The sequence below is a fragment of the Symphalangus syndactylus genome, chromosome 16, assembly GCF_028878055.3.
Source record: "Symphalangus syndactylus isolate Jambi chromosome 16, NHGRI_mSymSyn1-v2.1_pri, whole genome shotgun sequence".
Classification (NCBI taxonomy): Eukaryota; Metazoa; Chordata; class Mammalia; order Primates; family Hylobatidae; genus Symphalangus; species Symphalangus syndactylus.
The window spans coordinates 83,594,060-83,607,980 of NC_072438.2; the positions used below are offsets into that span (position 1 = coordinate 83,594,060).

Below are 13,921 nucleotides of genomic sequence, written 5' to 3' on the forward strand. Positions count from 1 at the left end.
ACCACATTAAAATGTTCCAGCATCAGCCCACAGTAAGTATTCAAAAGAGTGAGAGTAATTTTAGTTATAAATTTTCCTATAAGGAAATATTTTCATAAAAATCTAAATCAGACAGACCAAAAATACAATTTATAAGCCACCTTTATTCTCATGGGCATTTATGAAACTTAGATAGCTATAAATGTGATCTTTTAAGTTCATATTCCCTGTAAATTGTAATTATAGTAGTAGATAAGGCTTTTCATTTTGAGTGAATTTTCATAATGAAAGCAATAAAAGCATAGTTTTAGGAAAATAATCCACAATATTACACTAACCTATTTATATATTTGACAAATATTTTTAATACTAATTTTAGAATATGAATAATCAGATTACAAATCTACCAAATTCTCTAGTAGGCATATACTAATAGACATGATTTAGATTGTTTGGGTGGCACATATTTAAATAATAATGGCTTTGGGCTAAAAGTAAATTAAACATTTAAGTCATGATATTTAAGAAAAAAATTAGTATTTATTTTTTTCCATTCAGTGTCAATAAGTGAGAAATCTGGAAGAATGGCATATTTTGTTGTTCTGTGTTCTCCAGAGCCCATAATAGTGTTACTCACATATCAGTCTTCCCAAAAGTAATCACTGGATAAAATGTATTGTTTCTCAAGTTATAAAAGATCTTCTACATATTGTAGCATACAGCTTCCACTTGCACTGGAATAGCACTTTCTCTGTATCATTATCTCTAGAGGGGGCACTCTGATGACATGAGTCCCTGTTGTATTAATGTTGCATAAAGCACAGTGGTTTTTATATAGCATGGTTGGTGCTGGAAAATAACATGCATGTATTTTAGCTTTGTTTCTATTTTAATATTCCGAAATTATTAAGATGTGCATTCTGCTTTTTTCCAGGCTCAGTGTTATAAAGTTGACGTAGTTACCGTTAATTGTTTCTCAAAAACACAACTTGGCAAGTTAAATAACTCTTATTATAGGCTTACAAATTAAATAATTAAGGCACATCAATAAATTGCAAATAATTTATTGAAGTTCTGCTCCTGACGAGTGCTGAGAATATGATTTATATTTAAGTTTGTATGATTTCAATATATTTTATTTACTCTGCTATCGAAAGAATATGAAAATTGTTTTCTAGACAAGAAGCATAAAAATAAAAATTATAATAACAATAACGGAAATAGTGTTTTAAGACCTTAGGGAATTATCCAATTTTGGCCTTAGCAAAATGCTTGTAAATCCCATGAATAGGTTTACATTTTGTAGGTAGAGTGATTGACATTTAAAGGGTAAAATACTGACCCAAGGACACAAGAAATAATATATGGAGACCCATGGGTAGTTTTCAGTTCACAAATACGGAAATATCTCATATCATAAAATACCAGAATGCTGCAAGAAGGCTGCGAGTGGCTATAAAGCGATAGTGAGTTTTCACCCCTAATTGTCTGAAATCACAGCCACATTTTTATACATCATCCTCCTTTTAGTAACAGACAGCAGTTATTGAATTTGCACCAGAAATTACTTTAAATTTACTCCAACATTTTGTTTTTCGTAATTCCTGTGGTTGCCCCTGACAGGGCAGGCAGTATCATGAGTCACATGCTCAGTAAGGTAAGATTAAATTCGGTTTCCTACAGGACACTGAATGATAGTAGATACATAGGCAAAACTGATATTAGCCTGATCCCACATGCTATGCTTTTAATCATTGTTACAGAATAGTGATTGTACATTAGGGATGTGAAGTAATATTGGGTCATAATGGAAAGAGTCTATTTTGAAGTAGAAGGATTTCGTTTCCTGTGCCCAAGTGTGGAATGCATGAAAACACATTCCAGTCCCAGGGCAAAGCTGCAACAAGGCAGAGGTAGGACAGTGAGAGGTGACAGCTGATGTCATCTAGAGCATGAGAGTATACAAGTTATTCCTTATAAGTTAACTTTATAGACCTTTCTTTGTCTATATTCAATCCAGCATTTGGAGAAATCTTGTCAAACTTCTTAATTGTGTTAGTCTGGCTTATGTTAAATGTTAACTTATTTTGATTAACCTACTGTTTTTCATACTAATGAGGCTGAATTTTTTTCATGTTTATTTTTTATTTACATTATCCCTTCTATTAACTGTTGGCCATTAATATTTGCCTATTTTTATATTGTGTTGGCTTTTAAAAGTGTTTCGATATGTTAAATTATATATTATAGATACAAGTCCTTTGTCAGTTATATGTGCCACAGATGTGTTCACCCAAATTGTAATATTTTTCCTCTTCATGATATATTTGGAGAAACAGAGTCAGAAATCACGTTTTAGTGCAATCAAATTTATCAATTGCATCCTTCGTGTTTTAGTGAATTTTGTGTTTTGAAATTGTGCATGGAACTTAGGTGCACATATTAATGCTAACCATTTTTCCCAAAATATGTATAATTTTGCCTTATATACTTAAGTCTTTAATAATTTAAAACATGTTTTTGTGTAAGTGTAACATAAGATCAATGTCATTATTCTTATTGTTACTACTACTATTATTATGTGAATAACAACTTGTACTATTTATTGATTAACCCATACGTTCACCATTGATCTGTAATGCCATCATCACCATATATTACATTTGTATGTGTGGTGGGTTTTTGGCTGGGTTCTGTTTTGTGTTTCTGTTCTGTTTGTCTATCCCTGTGACATAGTCATAGAGTGTTAAGTGTAAGAGGCCTTGATAAATGGTACAGCAACTCTCCTTTTTTTTTTTTTTTTGAGAAGGAGTCTCGCTCTGTCACTCAGGCTGCAGTGCAGTGGCGTGAGCTCGGCTTGCTGCAGCCTCTGCCTCCCAGGTTCAAGCGATTCTCCTACCTCAGCCTCCCCAGTAGCTAGGACTACAGGCATGCACAACCACACCTGGCTAATTTTTGTATTTTTACCAGAGACAAGGTTTCGCCATGTTGGCCAGGCTGGTCTCAATCTCCTGACCTCAGATGTTCCTCCTACCTCAGCCTCCCAAAGTGCTGGGATTACAGGCGTGAACCACCATGCCCGGCGTGCAACTCTGCTTTATTCCTCTTCTTCATACAAGTCTGACTTATCTTAGTGTTTATAAATATTAGAAGCAATTTTCAATTGCTATGAACAACTTTTATTGGATTTGTATTAGATTACATTGAAAATACCATCAAGCTGGACGGTATGTCCTTATTTGTGATATTTTGTCTCTTTAACCACAGACATAATGTGGCTCTTAATATCTTTATATCTTTTTAAATGAAATTCAGTAAAGTATTCTGCATACAGGTCTTTCATATACTTTGTTAGATTTATTCATAGGTTCCTTTAATTCTTAGAGTTTCACCATTAAGAATGATGTATGATGCAATTTTTATTCCCATTTGTTGTTTTTTGGATGGTTTTTAGAATATATGAATCTTGCATTTTGTTTTTTGTATTTCTTAATATGTTCTTGAGTGATTATGTATATGCTTTATCATCCTTCAATTCACTAACTTGTGAATAACTTTTATTGTATCTTTATAAAAATTTACTTCTTTTCTCTACCTCTTCCGTCTTTTATTGTTGAGCTAAACAAACATTCCTGGGACAAAATTGATCAAGAATGATCAACAACAACTCAGTGGAGTGTGTTTACTATTATTTTGTTTAGGTAGTTGACACTTAATATGTGTCCTGAGTGGCAGTGCCTAGTATTGGTTCCGAAGTTTCACAAGCCAAATAAATAAATAAATATATAAAAATTTTGAAATATTTCCTCTTTCTTATATTTTCTAGGGGAAAAATGTGTAGACTGTAATTACCTGTTTCTTTAAGTAAAAAACCTGGGACAAATTTTTTTCTCTCTTTGCAAAAATTAACTTTTTACTGAAGAATTTATTTTCTCTAGTTACTTTAATACAGCACTTCTTAGATTTTCTATTTATGTTAGAGCTACTTAAGATACTTTTTAACCCATCTATTTTCTTACTATCGTGAATAACTTCTCTATAAGTATTTATTCCCTTTTTCCCAATATTGTTGTATCTTTTTTACTAGTCTTATTATTAATGCATTAGTATGTTGTTACAATTTAAATTTGAATTGCTTCAGAGAATGACAGATAACATTAGCAAAGAGAAAGCCAGACAGAGAGATTTAATTTGTTCATTATGTATTCTGAATTTCTAGCTTGGACTTGTAAAATATACCAGACATTTACGTTTTTGTTACATCTCAGAATTAATAAACCCACTGAAAAAATAAAAAGACTTAGTTTAAGATGTTTTTGAAACTATTAAATATATTTTGATATCTACCAGACTTACATGTAAATTGCATGTGTGAATCTCATGCTAAATTTTGATTTCAATTATTCTTTATTTTTCCCTGAGTGTGACTTAACATCACACACTACATATATTCTGCCATAAGAAAATGATTCTTTGTGTAAGAAATTTATTTTTTGTTTTGAGTTTAGTTAGATTTGAACATTAAACTTTTTTAAAGATTATGTAATTTTTTTTACCAACTGCTATGTTTTTCTTAGATTAATGATGAAACCAATTGTTCATCCTGTAGACTCTGACAGCATACAATGAATTCTGACAACTTTCTCCCACTCAAGTTCCTGATAACATGTAATTTCCTTGATATGACAAAATATCATTTTGGCGTTCATGTCATGCCATGGTGTTCATTTTTCATTTTCTTGTAAGTTAATGAGTTCTAGCAAATAGGGCCTTCATAAAGTTGTCGTATGCCAAAAGTCCTGCTACGGCATATGGAACCAGTGACAAGCTACAGTATTAAAAAGATTTGTTTTAAACCGAGCCTCTAAAGTGTGCATGGAAATACTAAATACATTCCTGTGTATTTTGCAGATAATCCTGATTTGCTGAGCCATGTCACAGTGGGTATTAGAGTTCTGGATGTCAATGACAATCCACCCGAACTTGCCAGGGAATATGATATTGTTGTATGTGAAAATTCTAAGCCTGGCCAGGTAAGTCAATTGTTTCCTTCCTCCTCATTTGAATGGAATAAATGCAAGCAGCTTTATTTTTATTATTCTTAGGTATAATCCCCCAAAGCCCACAGTGTAATTTTGTACTCAGTGGAAATAATTTCATAAAGCTTTAAGTACCAAATAATTTTTGGAGAATCATAACAATTGAATTTTCTTTGGATCCGAAATGTAACTCAGAAAAATGAATTCATTCATGAATGCTGCACAAATTATACCAATAAAATGATACTGAATGCTTTATGTCTAACCCTACTTTAAGTGAGGAGGAAATAGCAAAGATTTTTTTCTTAATGAGGTTGATGGACTTGATCATGTCAGAGGGACTAGCTCTGTCTATTTTGGAGGATCTGCAGGAGTGACACAGGAATGATGATTGGGTGATGCTGCTGCTAAACGATGATTCAATTTTAAAAACATGAAGAGTATATATGTATTAATAGGGTGGTGAGAGTGAAGATGGATCTGGAACATGGGGCAAAAGGCTGGATGTCGTGTGCATCTAGTTAAAGAAGCATGGCAATTTGGAAGGCTGGTTGCCTATAGCAAACAGAGCAAGTAGGAGACTGAAAGGGGTTGTGCATTTGTTTTTCTGCTATATAAGAAATTATAGAAAATCCGCAACTTAAAACAAAATGTATTTATTATCTCACAGTTTCTATAGGTCAGAAATTTGTGCATGGCTTAGCTGGATCTTTGCAGGAGTCTTGCAAGACTGTAATCAAGGTGTCTGCTAGGGCTGTTTTCTCACCCGAGGCTCACGGATCTCTTCCAAGTTCATAGGGCTGTTGGGAGCATTCAGTTTCTTTCTGATACAGACCCGAGAAAGTCAAGACTTTCCTTTACTCCTCAAGGCTGCCCATATCTCTGAGATACCACCAGCAGTTGCTTGCCATTTGGACCTCCCCAATATGTCCAGTTATTTCATCAAGCAAATAAGAGGAGCAAGCCTGCAGGCAAAACAGCCTCATATAATGTAATGTAATCAAGTGAGTCATGCATCAACACATTTGCCATATTCTGTTTTCAGAACCAAGACACAGGTCATACCCACACTGAAGGCGGAGAGATTACAGGAAGGCATACATTCTAGGAGCAGCACTTTAAAATCTATCTGCTATGGATGAATCCAGAAGTGGAAAGAGTATATGTCAAAGTATACCCTTTCTGAGTCAAAAGCACCCTATTATTGTCTTTAGTGAGCCCAAATAAGTATACCTTCCCAAATCATCATTTTGAAACTTGTGCTGAAATTATACTCCTGAGAAGCATCCTTTTTTTGTATTTATGTATGAGGCACAGTCGTGGGGCTTGCTAAAGTAATCATTACTTATTTTTTTTTAGTACTGTCAGGGAAAAATATATGTATATCTCAATGGCTGGCTTTGTAACATAAAGCTTTTTTCATGTTCGCTGTTGTTAAAATAAAAAACTCTAGACATAATACATTTAAAAGGGTTTATTTAAGCAAAAAATGAGAAACAAATTGGGCTACACTCACAATCAGAAGAAGTTTAAAGAGCTCCATCCAGCAGTGTGAGCAACAGGCTTTCAAAGGCTGAACACAGAAGCCAAGTAGAGAAATTACCTGACCAGCTACAGCTAGGTGTTTGCTTTATTTGGGCATTAGTGACCAGTTGGCTGTCTTGTAATTGCCTGAAACCCAGCTATTTGTTACTAAAATTATATTCCTAAATTAGGTTTCTTTTAGTTGGCATAATGTATTAGTCAGAGTTCTCTAGAGAGACAAAACTAATAGGATAGATGTATATATGAAAGGGAGTTTATTAAGGAGTATTGACTCACACACCATCACAAGGTGAAGTTCCACAGTAGGCCGTGTGCAAGCTGAGGAGCAAGGAAGCCAGTCTGAGTTCCTAAACCTCAATATTAGGGAAGCCAACAGTGCAGCTTTCAGCCTGTGGCCAAAGGACTGAGATCCCCTGGTAAACCACTGGTGTAAGTCCGAGAATCCAAATCTGAAGAGCAAGGAGTCCGATGTTCGAGGTCAGGAAGGATCTAGCGCAGGAAAAAGATGAAAGCCGGAAGACTCAGCAAGTCTGCTCTTCCATCTTCTGCCTGCTTTATTCTAGCCTCTCTGGCAGCTGATTAGATGGTGCCCACCCAGATTGAGGGTGGGTCTGCCTCTCCCAGTCCACTGACTCAAATATTAATCTCCTTTGGTAACACCCTCACAGACACTCCAGGAACAATACTTTGCATCCTTCAGTCCAATCAAGTTGACACTCGATATTAACCATCAGACACATTTAGGTAGCATTTTGTTACACAGAAACTAAAAATACAGTGATAGCCTCAGGCTGATATGGCCTCCTACTTAATTAATTTAACCTTTCCCCATGAGAAAATTAGAAATATGAATGAGGACAAAGTAAAGTTATATTTGAAAGCATTGTACAGTTTACATAATTTACTCACTCAAAATATTATTTTATATGCTTAAATATTTTTCTATGCACTGATTTCAAAACCAGTAAATACTTTTATAGTATAAATATATTATTAAATATTCAGCAAATTTTATTAAAAGTGGATGCATATATCCTAACATAATGTTCTTGAAATACATTATAAAAGCACAGTTGATGAAAAAAATGTTAAACATTCTAACGGAAAATTTAAATTTAAGAAAATACAGTATCTCAATTGGTAATAACAGCAGCTTAGACATAGTGCAAGAGAAAATAAGGGAACTGGAAAGTAGGTCAGAAGAAAAAAATCCATGTTGAAGCATGGAAAGAAAAAGAAAATATAAATAAGAGTATGAGAGACATATGGGACATGCAAGTGTAATATACAAGTTATTCAATTCTCAGAGGCATATGAGAGAGAGAATGGGACTGAAATAATATTTAAGATGATTATAGCTGAAAGTTATTCCAAATTGATGGAAATATCAAGATAAACACTCAAGAAACGAGAAACAAAACTACCAAGCATACTGCCTACAAAGGTAAATTTGCCTCAGTGCACTAAAGTAAAACATTAGCAAATTAAAAGCAGCAAGAGAAAAAAGATATGATACCACAATCAAAATCACAGGACCTAAGATGAAGCAAAGCATTCCTTGACTGGCCCCCCAAAAGCATGATCCTTAAAAGGAAACAGTGATAAGTTCAATTTCCTCAAAATTTAAAAGTTTTGCTCTTTGAAAAAGTCTGTTAACGATGATAAAAAAAGACAAACTACAGAGTTTCTACTTATAGTCCTATAGTTTCAAAACTCAACAGTAGAAACAGAAGATAAAATCCAATTTGCAAATGGGCAAAATACAAGAACAGACATTTACTGACAAGGACATTGAAAGAGCCAACCAGCATATAAAAAGATATTCAGCATATTTTAAAAAAATTTATTTCTATTTACATTGGGTAAATAGAAATTAAAACTACAATGTGATATCGCTACAGGCCTATCATAAGAGCTAAACTTTGTTGTAAATTGTGGAGAAATTAGGTCATTTCTACATCATTGGTGAAAGTGTAAAATGGCACTGCTACTGGGAAACATATTTTGACAGTTTCATAAAAAATTAAATATGCAACTACCATAAAATTCAGAACTGCATTTTTGGGCATTTCCCACAGAGATATGAAATTTTTTGTTTATACAACAAAATGTGCACAATTATTTATAGCAGTTTTATTTATCATAAACCCAGACTGGAACCAACACAGACATCCTTCAATAGGTGAATGGTTAGGCAAACTGTGGTGAATTCATAGATAGAGACACAAAAAACCCTTCAAAAAAATCAATGAATCCAGGAGCTGGTTTTTTTGAAAAGATCAACAAAATTGATAGACCACTAGCAAGACAAATGAAGAAGAAAAGAGAGAAGAATCAAATAGACACAATAAAAAATGATAAAGGGGATATCACTACCGATCCCACAAAAATGCAAACTACCATCAGAGAATACTATAAACACCTCTTTGTAAATAAACTAGAAAATCTAGAATAAATGGATACAGTCCTGGACAATATACCCTCCCAAGACTAAACCAGGAAGATGTTGAATCCCTGAATAGACCAATAACAGGCTCTGAAACTGAGGGAATAATTAATAACCTACCAACCAAAAAAAGTCTAGGACCAGACCTATTCACAGCCAAATTCTACCAGAGGTACAAAGAGGAGCTGGTACCATTCCTTCTGAAACTAATCCAATCAACAGAAAAAGAAGGAATCCTCTCTAACTCATTGTATGAGGCCAACATCATCCTGATACCAAAGCCTGGCAGAGACACAACAAAAATAGAGAATTTTAGACCAATATCCCTGATGAACATCAATGTGAAAATCCTCAATAAAATACTGGCACACCAAATCCAGCAGCATATCAAAAAGCTTATCCACCAAGATCAAGTTGGCTTCATCCCGGGGATGCAAGGCTGGTTCAACATACGCAAATCAATAAACGTAATCCATCACATAAACATAACCAAAGACAAAAACCACATGAATATCTCAATAGATGCAGAAAGGCCTTTGACAAAATTCAACAGCCCTTCATGCTAAAAACTCTCAATAAACTAGGTATTGATGGAATGTATCTCAAAATAATAAGAGCTTTGTATGACAAACCCACAGCCAATATCATACTGAATGGGCAAAAACTGGAAGCATTCCCTTTGAAAACTGGCACAAGACAGGGATGCCCTCTCTCACCACTCCTATTCAACATAGTGTTGGAAATTCTGGCCAGGGCAATCAGGCAAGAGAAAGGAATAGAGTATTTAATTAGGAAGAGAGGAAGTCAAATTGTCCCTGTTTGCAGATGACATGATTGTATATTTAGAAAACCCCATCCTCTCAGCCCAAAATCTTCTTTTTTTTTTTTTTTTTTTTTTTTTTTTTTTTCTGAGACGGAGTCTCGCTCTGTCGCCCAGGCTGGAGTGCAGTGGCGCAATCTCGGCTCACTGCAAGCTCCGCCTCCCGGGTTCACGCCATTCTCCTGCCTCAGCCTCTCCGAGTAGCTGGGACTACAGGCGCCCGCCACCGCGCCCGGCTAATTTTTTGTATTTTTAGTAGAGACGGGGTTTCACCGTGGTCTCGATCTCTTGACCTCGTGATCCGCCCGCCTCGGCCTCCCAAAGTGCTGGGATTACAAGCCTGAGCCACCGCGCCCGGCCCCCAAATCTTCTTAAGCTGTTAAGCAACTTCAGCCAAGTCTCAGGATACAAAATCAACGTGCAAAAATGACAAGCATTCCTATACACCAATAACAGACAAACAAAAGGCCAAATCATGAGTGAACTCCCATTCACAATTGCTACAAAGAGAGTAAAATACCTAGGAATCCAACTTAAAAGGGATGTGAAGAACCTCTTCAAGGAGAACTACAAACCACTGCTTAACGAAATAAAAGAGGATACAAACAAATAGAAGAACATGCCATGCTCATGGATAGGAAGAATCAATATCATGAAAATGGCCATACTGCCCAAGGTAATTTATAGATTCAATGCCATCCCCATCAAGCTACCAATGACTTTCTTCCCAGAATTGGAAAAAAAAACTAAATTTCATATGGAACCAGAAAAGAACCCACATTGCCAAGACAATCCTAAGCAAAAAGAACAAAGCTGGAGGCATCACGCTACCTGACTTCAAACTATACTACAAGGCTACAGTAACCAAAACAGCATGGTACTGGTACCAAAACAGAGATATAGACCAATAGAACAGAACAGAGCCCTCAGAAATAACACCACACATCTACAACCATCTGATTTTTGACAAACTTGACAAAACAATAAATGGGGAAATGATTCCCTGTTTAATAAATGGTGCTGGGAAAACCAGCTAGCCATATGTAGAAAGCTGAAACTGGATCCCTTCCTTACACTTTATACAAAAATTAATTCAAGATGGATTAAAGACTTAAATGTTAGACCTAAAACCATAAAAACCCTGGAAGAAAACCTAGGCAGTACCATTCAGGACATAGGCATGGGCAAGGACTTCATGTCTAAAACACCAAAAGCAATGGCAACAAAAGCCAAAATAGACAAATGAGATCTAATTAAACTAAAAAGCTTCCCCACAGCAAAAAGAAACTACAATCAGAGTGAACAGGCAACCTACAGAATGGGAGAAAAGTTTTACAATCTAACCATCTGACAAAGGGCTAATATCCAGAATCTACAAATAAACAAATTTACAAGAAAAAATCAAACAACCCCATCAAAAAGTGGACAAAGTATATGAACAAACACTTTTCAAAAGAAGACATTTATGCAGCCAACAGACACATGAAAAAATGCTCATCATCACTGGTCATCAGAGAAATGGAAATCAAAACCACAATGAGATACCATCTCACACCAGTTAGAATGGCGATTATTGAAAATTCAGGAAACAGCAGGTGCTGGAGAGGATGTGGAGAAATAGGAACACTTATACACTGTTGATGGGAATGTAAACTAGTTCAACCATTGTGGAACACAGTGTGGCGATTCCTCAAGGATCTAGAACTAGGAATACCATTTGACCCAGTGGTCCTATTACTGGGTATATACCCAAAGGATTATAAATCATGCTACTATAAAGACACATGCACATGTATGTTCATTGCAGCACTATTCACAATAGCAAAGACTTGGAATGAACCCAAATGTCCATCAGTGATAGACTGGATTAAGAAAATGTGGCACATATACACCAGGGAATACTATGCAGCCATAAAAAAGATGAGTTCCTATCCTTTGTAGGGACATGGATAAAGCTGGAAGCCATCATTCTGAGCAAACTATTGCAAGGACAGAAAACCAAATACCGCATGTTCTCACTCATAGATGGGAATTGGACAATGAGAACACTTGGACACAGGGTGGGGAACATCACACACTGGGGCCTGTCATGGGGTGGGAGGATGGGGGAGAGATAACGTTAGGAGAAATATCTAATGTAAATGACGAATTAATGGGTGCAGCAAACCAACATGGCACAGGTATACATATGTAACAAACCTGCACATTGTGCACATGTACCCTAGAACTTAAAGTATAAAAAAAAACATATTGTAAATAAAGGAATGCACTTCTAAGTAACCTAAGATTCCATGAAGAAAAACAAACTTAAATGAAAAAACTAGTTACATGAAATGATAATGTAAATGAGTCCATATAAAAATTTCTAGGAAACAGTTCAGCCATAACTAACGGGAAATTTATAATTTTAAATGCATATAATAAAGAAGACAAAATAACGCAAATTAAAAGCCTAAGCATCATTCTTAAGAAGTTAGAAAAATAAATCAATTTAACCCAAATGAAATAGAATAACAATTTATGAGATGAATTTAATGAAATGGAAATGAACCAAAAGAAAACATTGAAAAGTTCACAGCTCAGTTATTTGAAAAGACAGATAAGTCCCTGGTAAACTGTTAAAAACAAAAGAGCGAGAAATAGAACAAATGAAAAATATTAGGAAAAAATCAAGAGGTGGTAACTATAGACCTTACAGATATCAGAAGCCAATTGTATAATACAACGTCATCTTTTACTAAAATTTGAAAGTTTAGACATAATGCATATATTTTTAGAAAAGTCAAGTTTGTCAAAGCTGACATAAGAATAGATTTAGCTGGACTTGATGGCTCATGCCTATAATCCCAGCTACTTGGGAGTCTTAAGTGGGAGGATCCCTTGAGCCCTGGAGGTCAAGTCTGCAATGAGCTGTGATCCTGCCACTGCCCTCCAGCCTGGGTAACAAAGTGAGACCTTGTCTCAAAAAATAAATAAATAAATAAATAAATAAATAAATAAATAAATAAATAAAGGACTGATTAAAGTTATATTTATTAAATTCATTAAATATACAAATAAAAACCTTTCCTTTCCACAAATAAATTCTCTTCTCATGGCTTTAATGGTGAATTCTACTAAAAATTTAAGAAAAATCATGAGAGTAATTGTAAAAGATATTCAAGAGTTCAGAAAAAGGGTGGCAGGATCATTTTTGTACACATTTTATGATGTCAGCGTAACTTTAACATCAAAAGGTATAAGTGGAATTATAGCTATTCTCTGCACGATCACAGATATAATAAATGTCATAAATAAAATATTTGTAAACCATATAAAGCAAAAAAGTATAGTATTTTAAAAAGAGACGATGAAAAATAAAAACCTACCTAATCAGGAGAATCCAAAGCATTTGTGAAAATTCAACACCCATTAATAATAGCAACAACCGTGACAATGCTGCTATACACAGGTAGAATTTTTGAATGGCATTAACAAATTTGCTAAATATCAGGTCAATATAAACATGTTATTTAGAGTTCTCATACCACAAACAATTAGAAAATTAAGTTGAAACACTAGACCATTTGCCATTACATTAATAATAAGACACCTATGAATAAATGTTACCCTTGTTAGCACTCAATTACTGTCTCTCTAGAGGGCAACTCTTAAAACTTAGGTCCTTTGCCTCAGTGGATCTTTATTTCCAAGATTTTTAGATTACTCAGAGATCTAAAAATTGATAAATTAAAAATATCATTTGAAATATGATTTAAAGAACCAAGCATGGGCTTATGTTTGCATCAGACATTGTTTTCTGACTAATTATAATTTTTAAAATTCATTTAAATAAGCATGTAGATTGTATTTTTAAATTTCAAGATCATTTCAAAGCTTTAAGGTTAAAGTATATTCTCATAATGTGGCACAACAATGGTTGCTAGTCCCATGCTACCTATGTAGTCTGCTGCAAATCTGGGCCAATAACACCCAGCCCTTGCTCTTGGCTCAATTGATTCTTACTTTCTCTGAAACAATGGCCTGAGCTGTGTATTGGTCCCTTTGAGCTATGGCCTGGATGCAGGGCACCAAGTCCTGCACAAAGCAGCA

At 34.8% G+C, this 13,921-nt stretch overlaps 1 protein-coding gene across 5 annotated transcripts in view; it reads left to right on the forward strand.

The window, feature by feature from the left end:
* The window catches only part of CDH18 (cadherin 18), a 360,524-nt gene that overhangs the window by 305,394 nt on the left and 41,209 nt on the right, over window positions 1-13,921 (forward strand). For all 5 annotated transcript variants that reach the window (XM_055245947.2, XM_055245950.2, XM_055245951.2 and 2 more), the window contains one exon: window positions 4,891-5,012. In XM_055245947.2, coding sequence (XP_055101922.1) covers window positions 4,891-5,012 — 122 coding nt within the window. The remainder of the gene's footprint in view (window positions 1-4,890; window positions 5,013-13,921) is intronic.